Raw genomic sequence first — 20,427 nt, forward strand, 5'->3', positions numbered from 1 at the left:
AACATTTGCTTGGTCTTATCTAGTCAAAAGCCCTCAACTGAAAAACTGAAACAAATATCCCGATTGCTGAAGACCGTTTCCTCCATGTTTACCATTTCCACCAGATAACAGTGAGCTCTTCCCCAACATTTATTGCAGGAAGCACACCACTTTTATCTGGTAACATCTTGACGTTTTCGTCATCCTCTTCCCTTCAAACCCCCAGAGATAAAGAACGAAAGACATCCTCTGTGAGAGTCATGCCACTGGTTTTGTAGATTGTGTTGTGTAAAAAAGGCTTATTGAGCCTTTAACGTGTTGACAGTCCCGTTTCTGTCCCTCAGAGTATCTCGATGTCTGGGACGTGGATGTGCTGAAACGACCCCAAGATCTCAACAAACAAGAGCACCACACACACCTGTACTCCAGCGACTTCCTCATCGTGCGTCGGGCTCAAGAGTTCCAGATCAAGATCACATTCAACCGGCCCTACAAACCGGCCGAAGACAAGTTTGCACTTGAGTTTGTCATAGGTGGGTCTTCAGAGAATTCTGAATGGTGGCACACATTTTTATTTTTTAACTGCTTTAGAATGGCTTTTTGGTCACTTATAGACAGAAAGTGTATAGAAAACGACACATACATCAAGACAATTTAAATATAAGTTCACTCACCTAGTCCTAGCCTATCACTTGAATTGGTGAAATTACAAATAATAAATACACATTCTGAGACATGAAATGAATAACTGAGAATTGTATTACCATTAAATCATCCTTCCATTTTTGCTTCAAAGTTTTGGGTTGGCCTCCTTACCTCCCCTGACGAGCCGCCACTGGTTCACGAGTCTTTTCCCCAGTGGTGGACAATAATGAAGTAGATTTACTTGGTCACTGATATTTCAAGTATCTCTACTTTTAAGTATTTTTCTTTTGGGAAACTTTTACTTCAGTACATTTTAAAGCAAAACATGATACTTTTGAGTCCATTTCATAAAAACATGTCGTTCCTCGCTATTTCGAACTTAAGAAGTCGCCAATACCCAAGAACATGAACATGATTCTTTCCATTGAACCTGTTGAATTGGTTCACAAACGCACTGAATGATTCATTCACAAATCGACTGATCCGATTGCGACTCGCTGATTCAGTGATTAGGTAAAAATGAACCAGGATATTGTCGTAGCCGCAAAAAGTAAGTTACTAATCCCAAATTTTAGTATTGATTATTGTAAATGAAAATCATATTTAGGTTGCGACTGTCAGTTATTTGTTGTAAAAGTTTATAAAGAAGTATAATAATTAGTATTATGAACAATAAGGTTTGGTAATACATTAAAAGTTAGCTTTTTTGCAGATCAATACCTATTAAATGTTTGCACTAATCTTTAATACTACTGATAATGACTAGTACTGGCTAGAATAAATAATAAATATAGGTCATAGATCAGCGCTTTTAATACTTAAGTACGTAAAAAAAACAATTACTTTTTTCAATGATTCAGAATTCCATTGTTTATTAGTCTAAATTGAGTATTGTATGAATAAGCGCCACTATATCTTAAAATGGTAATCTGGAAGTCTTCCTCTTTTTTTTTTAAGCATTCTTCACTCTTAAAAAGGTTCTTTATTGGCATTGATGGTTCCATTTAAGAACCTTTAACATTCATAGAATCTTTCCATTCCGCAAAAGCTTCTCAAAAGTGGAAAAAGGTTTTAGAATTTTTAGAATGTTCTTATTATTCTTTTAAGAACTATTCACTGAAAGGTTCTTCTGTGAACCAAAACAGGTTCTTCTATGGCATCGCTGTGAAGCCCTCCTTTCGGAGCCTTTATTTTTAAGAGCGTACATGTTTTTTAAAGCTTCCTTCTGCTTACATGATCAGTTTCCTCCTTTTGCAATACCTAGGAATTATTTAAAGAGGCATATTGTCCAGCACAGCAATAAATGTAATTCACTATGCATTTTCTGCATGTATTTGACTGAAATTTCACAAGAGATGTCATTGTTCTGCAACTTCTGAGCACCATCAACACTTTCCCTTCTCGTTGGCACACTTCCCTTTAGTGGCAAAACCTTGTGCTTCTCTTTTTTTTCTTGATAATATTTACACATCCAGATATTTGCACATTGCCACTGATATTTAAGGAAACTGAGCACACGAGCTGAAGGAAGTCAACCTGATGACTAGTTGAGCAAGGTTCTCTTTACTGGAAAATTATTTTAACAAACAAACCAGGCAAACTTTTTGAGAAAACATAGTTGCTCAGAACAGACTTTGCCATACGCAACCATGCAAAAGTTTGGGGTCAGTAAGATTTCTACTTTTATTCAGGAAGGATGCATTAAAAATGACAGTAAAGACATTTGTACCGTTTCTATCTCAAATAAATGCCGCACTTTTGAACTTTGTTCATCAAATTATACTGAAAAAAGGCATCAGTTTTCACAAAAATATTAAAGGGGTCATATAATGCCATTCTTGTACAAGCTAATATGATTCTTTAGGGTCTAAATTAAAAGTTTGTAATATACTTTAATTAAAAATTCTCATTAGTATTGTAAGAAAACACTTATTTTACCTGGTCAAAAACAGCTCTGTTTTCAGCACGCCGTTTCAGTGCATATGCCTTTAAATGATAATGAGCTTTGCTCACTCCGCCCCTCTGTTCTGTGCATACACCGTTTGTAACACAATAACACAATAACCATAACGCGTTGTTCAGTATAAACGTGGAATTATGAATTATATTGAGAACGTCATACATAGAAAACATGCCGTAATGTACCCTGAGTGTACACTCAAAAAAATGATATGTTGGCTTTACTTAACTTTTTTATGTAAACAGGTTCCACCGGTTCCACATAACTATGTTTTGTTAAACAAACATAATATGTTCATGTAACTTCAACATCATGGAATTTGGTCATTTTAAGCGACCCAATTAAACTCTGAGCTAATGAGTTAATTAAGTGAATAACTGAGTGATGATTGAGCATTATTGAAGACACCTGATGTTAACAAGCAGAATCTCTGAAGGAGAAAACCGGAATGTTTAAGTCACCATTATGGAGATAAGTGTGTGTTTTAGTTGGGCTCTTGACCATTAACTTATTAACTTTAGATTTTGTTTGGTTGCTGTACATGAGTTATAACAGCCAGATGAACAATAAACAAAGGTCATCTGATGGTGTTGGTTGTGATTTAACATAATCATTATTTCACAATCATTTGACCTCAATCACCGAACTTATATTGAACCCAATTTCTGAGTTAAGTTTACCTTAATGTCATTGTAGAGCATACTATTTTTAGGCTTTTCAATGAAATTCAAATGATCAAATCAAGAAATAAAAAATAAACTTCTTAAAAAATATGTTGAGTAGGCACACACAGACATCAAGAATCAGCATATGAATCTCAGCAATGGTGACAAACAGATCATAAGCTCATTATTTATTCATGCAGCAATGCATGATGGGAGCCATGAATGAGTTTTGATTGGTGGCACCCAGAATGCACTGCAACATGCTTTATAATTGTCACCATTGTTGAGATTCACAGGCTGATTCTTGATGTCTGTGTGTGCCTACTCAAAATATTTTTTAGGAAGTTTATTTTTTATTGATTGATTTGATCATTTGAATTCCATTGAAAAGTCTAAAAATAGTATGCTCTACAATGACAATGCTGCTATTATTCGAAAGGTTAACTTAACTCAGAAATTCGGTTTAATATAAGTTCAGTGACTCAGGTCAAATGATTGTGAAATAATGATTATGTTAAAACACAACCAACTCCATCAGATGACCTTTGTTTATTGTTCATCCGGCTGTTATAACTCATGTACAGCAACCAAACAAAATCTAAAGTTAATAAGTTAATGGTCAAGAGCCCAACTAAAACACACACTGATCTCCACAATGGTGACGTAAACATTCCGGTTTTCTCCTTCAGAGATTCTGCTTGTTAACATCAGGTGTCTTCAATAATGCTCAATCATCACTCAGTTATTCACTTAATTAACTCTTTAGCTCAGAGTTTAATTGGGTCGCTTAAAATGACCAAATTCCATGATGTTGAAGTTACATGAACATATTATGTTTGTTTAACGAAACATAGTTATGTGGAACCGGTGGAACCTGTTTACATAAAAAAGTTAAGTAAAGCCAACATATCATTTTTTTGAGTGTAAACCTTAGACGCATTCATTGTGAAGCGTGCAGCTAGCGATTTGCAAAGATTAATATATTAATATAAAGTTTAATAAAACGTTTCACTCACTTCCGTTCTTCTGGAGGTTCAGCAGGAACACGAATATCTGGTACCGATCCTTTTTAGCAAAGCTTCTTAGCAAATCCAGCTTTATACTGATCCTCGTTTATAAAGCAGTCTGGTGTGTGAAATGATTTGCGCAAACATGAGAGCATTGACGTTGCTCGTGGGGAATATTCCCTTCGAAAACAAAACTCAGCCACTGCGTCTTCAGCGGTTCGGATTCAGGAACATTAAAATGACTGTGTTCGTTATTACACACAAGAACAGAACACCACAATCGCTTAGACGCCATTCTGCTCATAGACAGTGCTCCAGCATATCAACAATGACCGCGCCGGTCCGGTCCGCGCCGCGCAGACTATGATTGACAGCTACCTCATGTGCGAGGGCGGGTCTGTGTTGAAACGCTCCTGTCAATCAACAATCGTGGGAGGGGCGTCCGTTTTATTGACGTCACAAAAACTAACGGCTCGATTTGAGGCAGGGGAAAACATATAAGGAGATTAAAACAAAACCACTGGATGGATTTTTATCATTATATGATGTTTGTGTACAGGCACTGCCAACACACATTTCAGTACAATCAACTTGTAAAAGTGCATGTACCATTATATGACCCCTTTAACCAGTTTTCAACATTTGATAATAAGACACTTTTTCTTGTACAGCAAATCAACATATTAGAATTATTTCTGAATCAGGTGACACTGTGCATCACAGGAATAAATAAAATTTTAAAATATATTTAAATAAAACAGTTATTTTAAATTGTAATTATATTTTACAATATTACTGTTTTTTCAAAAACGAAAAATCTTACAGTAACACTTCACAATAAGGTTCATTAGTTAACATTAGTTCAAGTATGAACTAATATGAACTAACAAAAAGCAATACATTTGTTACAGTATTTATGTATCTTTGTTAATGTTAGTCAATAAAAATCCAGCTATTCATGTTAGTTCACACAGTGCATTAACTAAATACAACTTTGATTTTAATAATGTTTTAGTAAATGTTGAAATTAATTAAAACTAAAACTAAGATGAATTCATGCTGTAGAAGTATTGTTCATGCTTAGTTCATTCTCTAATTGGCAATGAACCTTATTGTAAAGTGTTACCGATCTTACAGTAGTGTATATTTGTGCATAATGACGAAGCCTGTGATACTAATATTGTATTGTGATTGTGGTTGTGCACTAGGGCCGAGTCCTCAGTACAGTAAGGGCACATACATTCCCGTCTTCCCCACTGCGGATCGACAGAGCGTTTGGAGGGGTCGGGTCGTAGAGACCAGCGACAATGTTGTCACGATGGGCATCACACCCTCACCAGAGTGCATTGTGGGAAAGTACGTGATATATATCGGTGTGGTGACGCCCTACGGCATCCGCAGGACCAGGAGGGACCCGAGCACCGACGTCTACATCCTTTTTAACCCGTGGTCATCAGGTTTTACATTTCTTTCTTTCTGGTAGAAGAACCCATATTATAGGTGAAACTCAAAAAATTTGAATAGCGTGCAAAATTTCATTTATTTCAGTAATTCAACTTAAAAGGTGAAACTAATATATTATATAGACTCATTACACGCAAAGTGAGATATTTCAAGCCTTTATTTGTTATAATTTTCATAGCTGTAATCCATAATAATCAAAATTATAACAAATAAAGGCTTGAAATATCTCACTTTGCATGTAATGAGTCTATATAATATATTAGTTTCACATTTTAAGTTGAATTACTGAAATAAATTAAATTTTGCACAATATTCTAATTTTTCCGAGTTTCACCTGTATACTGTAGGCTCTATTTTTGAAACTTATGGATGCCAGTGCACATTGAAAAAAAGAAAGAAAAGGAAAAAAAAGAAGATGTGAGGCATGATAACTGATGTTTCTTTGAAAGCTGATGCTGTGTTCTTGGATGACGAGGAGGAGCGTGAAGAGTGTGTTATGAACGAGCTGGGGATCATCTATCATGGAGCGTACGACGACGTGTCCGAACGGGCCTGGAACTACGGACAGGTTTGCTGCAGCTTCCTTATGTTCTTTAAATGTTCAGATGAATGTGTTTAATTGCACTTTTTCTCTCTAATGTTCAGGAATAACTGAGTGCCTGCATTAATTTGTCCTACAAAATTTATAAAAAGACACTTGGGACCCATTTAATCTCTGTGAAAAATCTCTATAACAGTTATTTATTATTAGGCGTGCACTTTTATTATAAAATATGTGCCAATATCGATAAACCAATAATTAGTTTAATGTTACGAGCAATAATTGATTAATGGCCAATATTAAAATTCTGGTAACACTTACAATAAGGTTGAATTTGCTTACATTATGAACTTAGAATGAACAATACTTCTACTGCATTTATTAATCTCAGTTAATGTTCAAGTTAACATTTACTAAAACATAAAACATACATAAGATCAAAAGTTGTATCTATTAACATTAGTTAACATTCACAATAGTTTAAATAGTACAATTATATTGCTCATTGTTAATGTTAGTTAATGCATTAATTAACTAATAGTAACAAATTAGACCTTATTGTAAACTGTTACCAAAATTCTATACTATAAAGTAAAAATGTATTAAAAAAACAATTTCATATTCAACAAGTGATTTTATGCACAACTTTATAAGTACAACTTTATAATGTACAGTGTTATGGATATTTATTTTAAAACTGGCTAAAAATTACATTTAATAGCATTATTAAATATTAGTATTTTTTATTATTTTAAGGGAGTGTTGATATGTGATGACAAATGGATATTGTGCATCCATAATTATAACTAAAAGGCTGTAATAATATTTTCTTATGAATTGAAATATTGCAATTTTCTGTATTTTGTTTGTTTTCTAGTTTGAGTTTGGTGTCCTGGATGCCTGTCTGTTCATTCTGGATAAAGCAGATATGCCGCTGTCCAACCGTGGTGACATCATTAAAGTGACCCGCGTCGCCTCGGCCATGGTGAGAAACTGACACACTCGAACCAGAGAAACTACAGCTACAGTTTCCACAACGCTGAATGATCCCCTTCACTTTACCATCTTATGAGGAACTGAGCTTCACTGTCCCAGACTTAATGTAAATGTAAATCTTACACATTGTGCCTTTAATAAGAATACATTTCTTACTTGAACGCCGAGGAGCTAAACATGGCGGACTCTGTACAGCTCACTGTGGGCGGAGTCATCAGCAGTCGTGGGCGGGGCCTAGGCTTTTGTGACATCACACTGCTAGAATCTGCAAATGGCTTGTTCTGAGACACTACTTATGATTTATGGGGAGTAAAAAAAAAAGGAGTGGGTGGATTTTTACCATTCTTTGCGTACACACATGTTCAAACACCATGTAAAAGGGAAACACAGCTAAAAACTAAAAACACACAGCCTTTTAAAATGTCCACATGATGATTTATAATGTGTGCTATTGGCGAAACAACGTATCGTTTTCAACTTTCATGACGTTATTGTTGAGCTCACTTCTTCCCTGGCTCAAAACAGCTGAACTCCCGTGATGACGACGGCGTGTTGGTGGGAAACTGGAGTGGAGATTACACATACGGCGTCCCACCGACGTCCTGGACCGGCAGCGTGGAGATCCTCCTGGACTACGCCAACAGCAGAGGAACACCGGTCTGCTACGCACAGTGCTGGGTCTACGCCGCCGTCTTCAACTCCTGTGAGAGCTCACTTCAACAGGACAAGACGTTCATGTATAGGTCACATGATAAGGGAAAATGTATATCCAGCTGGATGTTATCACTGAAACCCTGACAGGGTGATCAGGTCTTATATCACCCTGAAGGGGAAACAACCGACTGGATGTATTAGCTTACTACGTTACATTGTATTAGCTTGTATTGGACGTAAGCTAATTACACGCCACATAAGTAAATAATTAGACACGAAATATTGATTTATTAGCTCATTCAACACAAAGTTTCCACAAATAAAAAGAGTTCCTAACAAGCAGCTTTGAGTCTAGACCAACAAACAAGTTCACATCACTGTATAGTCATATCACTTATTACACAGCTTTTCACCACATAAATAATAACAGCGGGGTCATGAATGGGGATTTGAGAAGTAAGTGTTTTAAAATCCTACCTGTTATTTATCTTAAAGGGATACTCCACTTTTTTTGGAAATAGGCTCATTTTACAACTCCCCCAGAGTTAAACTGTTGAGTTTTACCGTTTTTGAATCCATTCAGCCGATCTCCGGTTCTGGCGGTACCACTTTTAGCATAGCTTAGCATACATCATTGAAGTGGACAAGACCATTAGCATTTCTTAAAAAAAAAATGACCAAAGAGTTTCGATATTTTTCCTATTTAAAACTTGACTTAGTTACATCGTGCACTAAGACCGACGGAAAATGTAAAGTTGCGATTTTCTAGGCTGATATGGATAGGAAAAATATCGAAACTCTTTGGTCATTTTTTTTTTTTTTTTTTAAATGCTAATGGTCTTGTCCACTTCAATGATGTATGCTAAGCTATGCTAAAAGTGGTACCGCCAGAACCGGAGATCGGCTGAATGGATTCAAAAACGGTAAAACTCAACAGTTTAACTCTGGGGGAGTTGTAAAATGAGCCTATTTCCAAAAAAAGTGGAGTATCCCTTTAAAATCCATTACAGTGCACAAAACAATCGTTATAAACCATTGCTTTCGACGACGGTCATCATTGGCGAATAACTGATCAATCAGAACCGAGTATTTCGGAGAGCTGTGTAATAAGATTAATTATCATCTCCTTCTTCCCCACAGTCTTGCGTAGTCTCGGGATCCCCAGCAGGGTCGTGACAAACTTCTTCTCCGCCCACGACAATGATGGAAACTTGAAGATGGACATCATTCTGGACGAAAACGGAAAACTGGACCGGAATCGCACCAAGGATTCAATCTGGTTTGTGCTCTTTTATAGCCTGCAATTTAGCAATACAATTTTTGGTAACACTTTACATAAAGCCTATATAGATAATGCATTATAAAAGCATTTTAATGCACTAACTATGTCTTGTAATACACCTTATAATGCATTGTGTGGTCTCATGAATAATTGTAACTACAGTTATAATACATTATAATACTTATTTAATCATCGAGCACACCTTTAGAAAGTGTAATCCATTAAAAAACATGGCAAACAACCCATTTCAGAATCTGCAAATATTATAAAGCTTTTTAACTTTGGTTACAATTATTTATGAAAATATATTGCTTTATAAAGTACATTATGAATACCTTTACAATGCATTATACATAAGTACATTACTAAATATGAGTTAAAATTGTATAATGAATCAAAGGGGTCATATAATGGTACATGCACTTTTTCAAGTTGATTGTACTGAAATGTGTGTTGGCAGCGCCTGTACACAAACATCATATAATGATAAAAATCCATCCAGTGTTTTTGTTTTAATCTCCTTATATGTTTTCCCCTGCCTCAAATTGAGCCGTTCGACCGTGTGACGTCACATGGTCAGAAGCCCCTCCCACGATTGTTGATTGACAGCAGCGTTTCAACACAGACCCGCCCTCGCTCGTGAGCGAGCTTTCAATCATAGTCTGCGCGGACCGGCGCGGTCATTGTTGACATGCTGGAGCACTGTCTATGAGCAGAATGGCGTCTCAGCGATTGTGGTGTTCTGTTCTTGGGTGTAATAACGAACACAGCAGTCATTTTAATGTTCCTAAATCCGAACCGCTGAAGACGCAGTGGCTGAGTTTGTTTTCGAAGGGAATATTCCCCACGAGCAACGTCAATGCTCTCATGTTTGCCGAATCATTTCACACACCAGACTGCTTTATGAACGAGGATCAGTATAAAGCTGGATTTGGTAAGAAGCTGCTCATGAATAAATGATCGGTACCAGATATTCGTGTTCCTGCTGAATCTCCAGAAGAACTGAAGTGAGTGTAACGTTTTATTAAACTTTATATTAATATTTATATTAATCTTTGCAAATCGCCAGCTGCACGCTTCACAATGAATGCGTCTAAGGTTTACACTCAGGGTACATTACGGCATGTTTTCTCAATATAATTCATAATCCCATGTTTATACTGAACAACGCGTTATGGTTATTGTGTTATTGTGTTACAAACGGTGTACGCACAGAACAGAGGGGCGGAGTCAGCAAAGCTCATGATCATTTAAAGTCATATGCACTGAAACAGCGTGCTGAAAACAGAGCTGTTTTTGACCAGGTAAAATTAATGTTTTCTTACAATACTAATGAGAATTTTTAATTAAAGTATATTACAAACTTTTAATTTAGACCCTAAAGAATCATATTAGCTTGTACAAAAATGGCATTATATGACCCCTTTAAAATTACATGTCATGGTAACACATTTGGCAGGGAAAAAATAAGAATTTCAATTTCACAAAGAAAGTGTTGTTTTGGATCAAATGTTTTATATATGGCACACGTGTATTAACACAATTGCATAAAATTGATATTGTAATAATAGTTACGCCCTGCATCATAATGTAATGCTGCAATTAACACAGTTCATTCATTTTATTTCACTTTAATTTGTACAAGGCTTTTTTGTCCATTTTGGCAGTATTTACCCCAAGGCCTTGTCAATCTCCCACCCTGACCCTGTTGCTGAATGCGGCTTATGCAGTAAATGAATTGCTTTATCTTCACCCGCAGGAATTATCATTGCTGGAACGAGTGCTACATGGCGAGACCTGATCTGCCCTCTGGCTTTGGAGGATGGCAGGTTGTGGACGCTACGCCACAGGAGACGAGTGATGGTAGGACATTCTCACACACACACACACACACACACACACACACACACACACACACACACACACACACACACACACACACACACACACACACACACACACACACACACACACACACGCCATCTGTTTGTTGTTCTGTGATGTCATTGAGGCTGTTCTTCTGTCAGGTATGTTCAGGTGCGGACCCGCATCAGTAGCTGCCATTAAACACGGCCAGATCTGCTACCCGTTTGATGCCCCTTTTGTCTTCGCTGAGGTAATGCAAGCCATGTGACGGGCCCCGTTTACTCCTGGCATTAAGATGCAATTTGGTCGATTGTATCAAACGGGACAATTATTCATTGTAACACAAGTAGACGAGGGAGACACATTCCCGTTTACACCTGGTGTTTTAAGCCGTCTCTTCTGTCCACTTTCATCCACTTCTGTCCTGATTTCTTCGAGGCGAGGGTCTACGGGCGGGAAATGTTTGTGTTTTTTCAGATCTTTTGATCTAATGGTCAAAATAAGCTCACGCAATTTACATATGAACGCGACCGGAGACGACGGAAAAACACACGGAGCATCAGCTTTAGTTTCTGATCTAACAGACACAAGATCAGCCGAACGCTGTGAGTGTGTGTTAGAAATCAGGAATTGTGAGAGAACATTGTGTTTGGTACGTTTTTTATCTTTAAACCAAATTTGGGTCTCCAGCCGACAATCCGGTCGAATGTGTTTTCCACAATCTCTGGAAGTGTTTGAAAGTGGACGAGCTCAAAACGTTTTAGACCCATTTACACCTGTATTTAGCGTTGTCCACTTGTGACCCGATCTGTTATACAAAAAGATACACTTCAGAGTCGATCATCCGTTTATTCGTCAACACACCAAACGTTACACTACTTCGTTCGTGCTCAAACAACAACACCTCGCACTTCCGGGAATTTCATAATATGAGTCCCTTATTTCCTTTCGGTAAACAGTCATGTGAAATCTTAAACAATATTCAGCACAGATGCATGAACACATTTTTTAATGTCTTAAACTTAACAGATCGACCAAAACGCATCTTGATACCAGGAGGATACCAAAGAGGCTTTTTTACTTTTAACCCTTAGGGAACCACTGCAAAACATGTTCATCTATCTATCTATCCATCTGTCTGTCTGTCTGTCCATCCATGTATCCATCCATCTAATCTACTGTATCTCTCTCTCTCTGCAGGTGAACAGTGACGTGGTGTTTTATCGTAGACATAAAGACGGCACATTGGACGCGGTGAAGGTGAACACCTCTCACGTGGGCCGCATGGTCCTGACCAAAGCCGTGCTGCACGATGGCCGTCGAGACATCACCAATCAATACAAGTTTCCTGAAGGTGAGAGAGGTTGCTCTTGGATATACTGTATTATATCAGATAACCAGGATCCATTTTGAACCTTTCTTTCCTCAGGGACCCCAGAGGAGCGGCGTGTGCTGGAGAAAGCGGAGGAGTTCGGCTGTCAGAGGGAGAAATCCTCCCTTCCTAAGGGAGATGTGGATGTGGAGATCCTTAATCTGGACGTTCGCGTAGGGGACGACTTTGACGTGACACTGCAGTTTAACAACCGCAGCGACCAGCGGCGCAGTGCAGACGTGTACATCACCGGGACGGTGGTGTATTACACCGGAGTCCCGAGCGGCGAGGTTGTGTTTAAGACTCCCAAAGTGAAACTGGAGCCACAGCAGAGTGAGTCCTCGTAGGAGAGATAGGGCTGGGTACACAGGTTTCTCCATTCAATATTGATTCACAAGTTTGCAAAAGATCTCGTTTTGATATCGATTCGTTTGAATGAAAAAAAAAAATCTCAACTAATGCTGTAAACTGTACAGGGAATAATGTCAGTTGGTACATTAATATAATTTTAAAGGTTAAAGTTAGCACCTGATTTGTATACAAATGGTTACTGTTGTTATAATAACATTATTATGTTTCTACTCCAATTCGTTTTTTTAAAATAAAAACATTTACACAGTGGCTGTCATAACAGATTTATAAACACACATTCAATTTTGAAGAACAGGTTAAGTAAAAATATAATGAATATTTAATGCATATATCTAAGTTTTTTTTTTTCTTTTATGGTTTATGGTCATTTGAACAGCTTTTCTAAAGGTAAATGTAATGTTACGTGGCATATTGTTTACAAGCCGTTTAAATCAAATAAAAAATAATTTATCGGGGTTAAAGAAACGATATCAGGACATAGAAAGGAGATTTGATTAAAATCAAGAAATTAATATTTTCAACCCAGCCCTAGAGAGTGTAATATGATAATATGAGTGTACAGTATATCTATACTCATGCATTTAATGCTCCCCCTGCTGGCGATAGGTAAGGAGGAGAAAGTGTCTGTGCGCGGCGTGGACTACATGCACAAACTGGTGGAACAGGGAAACATCCACTTCATCGCTACAGGAAAGATTAAAGAGACGGGACAGATCATAACAGCGATGAAAGTCATCACCATGCACAACCCCAAACTCATAGTGACGGTCAGGCATTACTATTACTGTACCTCTCATTTACATTAAAACCAGGGTTTCCCAAACTGCTGTTGATGAGGGAACTGAAAAAGCTCAAAATATGTATAGATAATAAAAATAATTTGAATATTATTAACCTTTTAATCAAACGTATTATTATACTTGTATATTATATATATGTATATGCTGGGTTCTGTTCCCAGGTAACACATACTGACAAAATGTTGTTTGAATGGACTGTAAGTTGATAATTGAATGTAAATGAATCTTCTGCCCTCTACTGGTAGACTAGAGACTAGTTCATGTCTCTCTTCTTTCTCTCTCTTGTTATGTCTCTCTGTATAGGTGACCGGTTCTCCAAGAGTTAGCGAGGAAATGTACGTGTCAGTCGAGTTCACCAACCCGTTTAAGTTCAGTCTGGAGAATGTGGATCTGCGTATGGAGGGTCCTGGAATCATGGCCTTTAAACACAAGCTGTACAGGTGAACACTGTCAGACCCACACCATTACATCCAAATTGTACATATCTGTACATATTATATATATTTTAAATGCAATGCATACAAGTAAAATAAAACACATATATGTTAAAATTACCATATTACACTAATAAGTGTTGAGAATAATGTGCAGTGCAAAAAAGTAAGAGTGAGATGTGACATGAACATGTTTTATGTTAGATTCACATCACTAAAGTCTTGGGTTTGATTCCCAGGGAATGCATTAACTAATCAAATATATACCTTGAAGTTGTTTTGGATAAATGCATCTGCCAAATGCATGAGTGTAAGTCTTGTACTGCATGTTTTTCTGACGTGTGTGTGATGTGTTTTTCAGTCTGATTTCTCCAGGCACCTCTATAACGTGGACGGAGACCTTCAGCCCCCGCCGGGCCGGCTCTACTAAACTGATGGCGAGTCTAGACTGCGCTGCGCTCCGACAGGTGTACGGAGAGACTGAGCTCACCATACAGCCCTGAACACACAGAGGATGAAGCGGAGAAACACACACATCTGTAGTCTTTGACCAAAGAGAGAAACCATATAAACTCCAGCATAGCATGTACTCTATAAACATACTGAAGCATGTGACCAGTGCATTATATTATGTTTACTCAAAAATACAGTTATTACAATTAATATGTTCTTATATCCGTAGATTTAAAATAAAATGATTTAACAAATCAACAAAAAGTTTTTTTCTTGACCATAAAATGCTTAAGAGGAAAATAAGCACAGAAAACAAAAAGTCGAGTGAAAGTCACTCCACAACACTTTTATTTATTGAATTAAAATGAATTAATCTCTTTATAGAATTCCCTCATTAGGTATGACTATAAACTGATGTATAAAACAGGAAAGAGCAATCATTCAAATGCAAATGCAGTGCCCATTGTAGCGTCTTTTTTTTTACAGTAGGCTAAAGGCCATATGTGTGTGAATTATTCAATGACCTTCTGAGGAGTTGACTTTTAAAGGGCACCTATTATGGAATTTAAAATGTTCCTAATATTGTTCTGGGAGTCCCAAACAACAGTTTTACATGCATGCAATGACAAAAAACACTTTTGTTGTCTTATAATATGCATTTATTTTTACCTTATTTGCTCACCGATTCCCTAATGATTCGTTTAACGACTCATTTTTCAAACCCCTCCTCTGGTCATTATGCTTCAGCTCCTGTGTCCTTAACATGTGGTGTCCCTCAGGGCTTAATCCTTGGCCCTCTTTTGTTTAATCTGTACATGCTCCCTCTTGGCCAAATTATGAAAAACCATTCTATTAGTTACCATAGCTACGCAGATGATACACAGTTATATCTATCCTTGTCCCAACGAGTTTGCTCCCCTTGAATCTCTTTATCATTGTCTTAATCAAGTTCAAGACTGGATGTCTAAAAATCTCCTTAAATTAAACACAGACAAAACTGAAGTAATTATCTTTGGGAAAAAGGATCAAAGACTAAAGACTGCCGAATGAAAGGTTTTGAGGTAGTGGAAACCGTGAAGAACCTCGGGGTCATTATTGACAGCGACCTAAGTTTCAATAGCCACATGAAGGCAGTCACAAAATCAGCTTTTTATCATTTAAAAAACATTGCAAAGGTTAAAAACTTTATATTAACGGTAGATTTAGAAAAGCTTATTCATGCTTTCATCACCAGTAGGGTGGATTATTGTAATGGTCTTTTCACTGGTCTCCCTAAAAAAACAATAAAACCTCTTCAAATTATTCAAAATGCAGCAGCAAGGCTATTGACCAGGGGCCGTATTCACAAAGAATTTTAAGGCTAAAAGTAGCTCCTAACTGGCAAATTTAGGAGCAACTCCTAAAAATAATGGGCATGTCACTCCTAACTTTAGGACTCCTAATTTTTTTCACTAAGAGTAATTCACGAAGCATTTTAGCCCTAAAAGTAGCACCTAAGTCTGGGACAGCTTAAAAGAAGTCGAGAGGACTCCTAACTCACTAAGACCTATTCACAAAGGATTGTAGCGCATACCACCGCCTCTCGCAGTCGTCCGGGGTCCGCGACACAAGCGGGAATGCTGCATTGATCTGCAAACAAATCCTCTCCCATTCTCACCCTTAGTTTTGCTTGATATCCCAGTGCCGAATTTCACTTTTATTATGTTTTTGGGCCAGCAGCAGTAACTGATCCTGCGTCCAGTTGGGCTTTCTTTTCCGTTTTGGCGAGTTCATAATCCACCGTCATTCAACTATTATGGTGTGTTCACACCGAACGCGAATTTAATTATTTGCGCGAGTAGATTACATACAAAGTCAATGCAAAGACGCGAATAGGCGCATCATTCGCGCCGGGCGTTGCAAATGACGCGAATTGGGCGACGCGTTTGCCGCGAATGTCTTCCGCGCAAGTTGAAAAATTTGAACTCGAGCGAATGTTCAAGCTATAGACGCGTATTTGACGCTTTATTCGCGTTCGGTGTGAACACACCATTACATTACTTCAATAGGAGTAACATTTCCTTGCTTTAAGTAGTCTATTTAGGCTAATAGGATGTCAATTAACCAAGCAAGTGTTAATGCAAGTGTCGTTTTTTCATTATTAGGCAAGTGGCGGTTTTCATTGGGGTATTAGGCTACCTTGATTTAATTTAATTTAATTCACGACTTCTCTCTCTCTCTGCCTTGTTAGAATTACACTTCACTGGGGCCTGCACAAACATTTCGATGACATTACTATTATTATTTTGTGTAGGACACAGACATATTTAGATGTCCTAAATCCATGATTTGTTGCGTCTGTGTTATGTTCCGCATGATGGCCCTGTCATCTAACAACCAATCACTGTGATCATTGCGAGGACCCAGCAAACATTTGGACGTGTAATGACCGTTGAAAAGTCGTCCGTCCGACACGTCCCGTCATGGTTGAAAAATAGTTCCAAAATGAAAGTTGAACCGACGTCTTTGACGTCACCTGGCCGTGAATTCCACGTCTCTTCAGCGCGTCCCTGGACGTCCAAATGCGTCGTCATTTGTGTGTTTAAATGTGTTGCTGCATAATTTAAGTGTATATAAGCCTGCATTTAAAATAATCACACACATATTGTGTAACATCGTGAAAGGCAATCAAGTCTTGAAGTTTACACATCTTGACAAAGGTTCTAAAAAGGTCCAAAATTGGTCTAGTCAGACCTGACCGTCAATAAAACGTTTTAATCACGTGTACATCACAAACAAGAACACATTATTTGTGGACATAAGAAAAAAAGAAGCATGTTCTGATTTAGCACATTTTATTGATCTTGAACAGCCAAAATGTATCTTAATATTTTTTCAATGTTTAACATTTGTTAACCAAACTAAAATACCAATTACAAAATACTGAATTATTATATAAAGGGATAGTTCACCCAAAAATGAAAATTCAATGAAGAAAGGTATACAGGTTTGAAACATGAGGTTGAGTAAATGATGACAATTTTCATTTTTGGGGAAACTATCCGTTTAAAAACACATTGTTTGGCTCAGTTTTTGTATCCACCAGCTGTTCCTGGAGCGTGTTTCAGGTGTTCTGCCATTGCTGCATCAATTTCAGAGTCTGTAGCATTTGGGCTCCACCTCTTCACAGCATCTCAGGGAAGAGAATATATATATATTTAAATAAATAAAATTATTATAAAATTAAAATTTGAGGTAAATGATATGCACTTATTTTCAAAATATTTTTATGGTCTACAGCTAAATTAAAAAAAAAACATGGAACAAGATGAATGAATCATGAATGACACATTAGAAAAAGGTAATCAACATGCATTACATTTTATTTTATTGTATAAAATATGTTCTGCTTTTATTTTTAAAGCAGTTACTGAAAACATACATGTTAAAATCCAGCTAAACATTTCATTCCATTTCAGATAATTTACTTTCTGAAAGAAACTCTCAAAAGGCTACATTAATAAGTTACAGTAATAACTGTATCATTAAACAATATACTTGGTATAACGTTACCGTTGTTGTATACGTTCAAAGTTACTTTTAGCCTACTGGCTAATTTTAGCCAAACTCAGTAAATTTCAGTTGACAATGTGGGCATAATTTCTTTCGGTTCATTCATGTCACACAAGTAAAACTCAAGCACGTTAATCTAATACAAAACGTACTTACCCAACAGTAGATTTTTAATAATATCGACACAACTCCCTCCTCTCCTCGTGTTTGTTCAAAGTTCCAGAATCTATGGGGAGAACGCGTTAACATCTCGCGAGATAATCCCATCGCATGATTTTGTAATATCGCGAGATCTTTTGTTACTACATCTTGGCAGCACAGTTTATGGTTTGGGCAGAGGGTTTGGGTAATTACATCCAACATAAATGGTGACCGGGTATATTTCTGTTTTACATGTATATACATTCCATAAAAAAATAACAACGAATACATCAGGTACAACAGGTTAAAATAATGACTAAAATGCAGTGGCTTTGCAATCACTTGACTATACTGTGCATTTTGTGATTATAATTTATAAAAACAAGATAAAGTAAATATATATTAATTTGTATATAAATCGTGTATTTTATAAAGAATTATAGATCCTGATAATTTTTTTCTGTCTTGCTAGACTAGACGTGCAAAAGACGTCAGTGGACGTATAGTATTCACAGAGAAAACTCCTAGCTAAAATATTTTAGTGCGATTTAGGAGTACTCCTAGTGGTAAGATAAAATTCTTTGTGAATACGGCCCCTGAACTAAAAGAAAAGATCATATCACACCAATTTTAAAATCTCTTCACTGGTTACCAGTGATCTATAGAATTGATTTTAAAGTTCTTTTTCTTGTTTTTAAATCACTAAATGGTCAAGGACCTCTTTATATAGCAGAGATGCTTGAAACATATAGCCCCTCAAGATCTCTTAGATCTGCTGGAAAACTCCAACTGGTACAATCCAGCGCTCGTACCAAGCAGGGAGAGGCAGCCTTTAGTTGTTATGCGGTCCGTCTTTGGAACCATCTTCCTGTAGACATTAAGACCTCTCCTACTGTCTCTATTTTTAAATCCAGACTAAAAACAAAACTTTTCTATGATGCTTTCTATTAACCCTCTCTTGTACCTGTGGTCTGTAAGGTTTTTATTTTAACCTCTCAATTTTGTGTATTATGTTCCCTGTGATTTAACATGTTTTTATAGCTAATATTATTGTGTAATTGCTATTATGTAAACCACATTGGGTTACCGTTCTGTGTATGAAATGGGCTATATCAATAAACCTGAACCTGAACATTAGTATGCTTTGAACAACAAAGAATGAGACACCACAATAAGCTAATTGGAAGCAACGTTTATCAATTAGAGCACAAGAAATAAAGGACATTGTTTGCATCTTACATCTGAGTTCATGGAGTTTATACGAGTTATTTACTTGCTCACTCCTATTGCCAATACCACAGCGGCTTAATGGAAAGCTGTTACAATACTAATGAGAATTTTTAATTAAAGTATATTACAAACTTTTCATTTAGACCCTAAAGAATCAAATTAACCTGGCATTAAATGGCATTATATGACCCCTTTAAAAGATGGCACTGATTAAAAGTTGCCTACGTGCTCACTGACATTAATGCGTAAGAATCACATAACTCACATGCTATTTTTTTTTCATAATTCATTACTATTAATATAACATAATATATAATAATTAATAAAATAAAACATTAAAAAGAGCTTGCGACTAAACCTAACTCATGCTTGAAAAAAGTGCAGCATACAGCATATATCTGTGCTCGTTTGCAATGTTAGTTTAAATAAAGAACTAGTTGTTTGAATATGTACAGTGTTTTCTTTACTCAATAAACACTATATATGTATTAAGGTTCTGTGCATTTGAGGAGCGGAGAGTTTACCATTTGTCGTCGAGTCATATAGCAAGTATACTAAATATTGTTAAATAGCCAGTGTGTCTCACTCGTTGGAATTAACTTACAAAAACTGATTTGCATTGTATCTGGCCTTGTATTAAAATTCTGAATTACACATAAGGGACTAGTCAAAGGAGATGTAGGGACTTTGTAAACAAGTCGCCTCAACCCTTATTATCCACTCACTAGCTATGATCTACAACTAAGATCTTCTCCACCGAAATGTATTATTTATTTATTTATTCTGTCAGTTGTATTTAGTCTGTATGTATTTTGGACCATTTTTGCTCTTCTTTTGGTGCATTTCTGCCATTTAGATTTTAATAAAGTAAAGATGCATTTTAATAACTTTTACATAAGATAAATATTCATTTGTGATTAGCATGCGGCTGAATCACAGTTGCTGATAGCCTATTCAGTACAACATAAAGGTCCATTTTGATACAAATAATATTTGTCATGCAAAAAGGAAAAT

The 20,427-nt window shown here is 36.8% G+C and overlaps 1 protein-coding gene across 2 annotated transcripts in view; it reads left to right on the plus strand.

Annotated features, from left to right (window-relative positions):
* The window catches only part of f13a1b (coagulation factor XIII, A1 polypeptide b), a 21,503-nt gene extending 6,694 nt beyond the window's left edge, over window positions 1-14,809 (plus strand). For both annotated transcript variants that reach the window (XM_056234755.1, XM_056234754.1), the window contains exons 3-15: window positions 324-512; window positions 5,465-5,713; window positions 6,170-6,288; window positions 7,139-7,246; window positions 7,783-7,960; window positions 9,052-9,190; window positions 10,953-11,056; window positions 11,221-11,309; window positions 12,260-12,413; window positions 12,489-12,764; window positions 13,410-13,570; window positions 13,907-14,043; window positions 14,399-14,809. In XM_056234755.1, coding sequence (XP_056090730.1) covers window positions 324-512; window positions 5,465-5,713; window positions 6,170-6,288; window positions 7,139-7,246; window positions 7,783-7,960; window positions 9,052-9,190; window positions 10,953-11,056; window positions 11,221-11,309; window positions 12,260-12,413; window positions 12,489-12,764; window positions 13,410-13,570; window positions 13,907-14,043; window positions 14,399-14,540 — 2,045 coding nt within the window. In that variant the 3' untranslated portion in view covers window positions 14,541-14,809. The remainder of the gene's footprint in view (window positions 1-323; window positions 513-5,464; window positions 5,714-6,169; window positions 6,289-7,138; window positions 7,247-7,782; window positions 7,961-9,051; window positions 9,191-10,952; window positions 11,057-11,220; window positions 11,310-12,259; window positions 12,414-12,488; window positions 12,765-13,409; window positions 13,571-13,906; window positions 14,044-14,398) is intronic.
* Window positions 14,810-20,427: the final 5,618 nt, after the last annotated feature.

This window comes from Rhinichthys klamathensis, unplaced genomic scaffold (assembly GCF_029890125.1).
Source record: "Rhinichthys klamathensis goyatoka isolate OS25496 unplaced genomic scaffold, OSU_Roscu_1.1 h1tg000405l_1, whole genome shotgun sequence".
Lineage (NCBI taxonomy): Eukaryota > Metazoa > Chordata > Actinopteri > Cypriniformes > Leuciscidae > Rhinichthys > Rhinichthys klamathensis.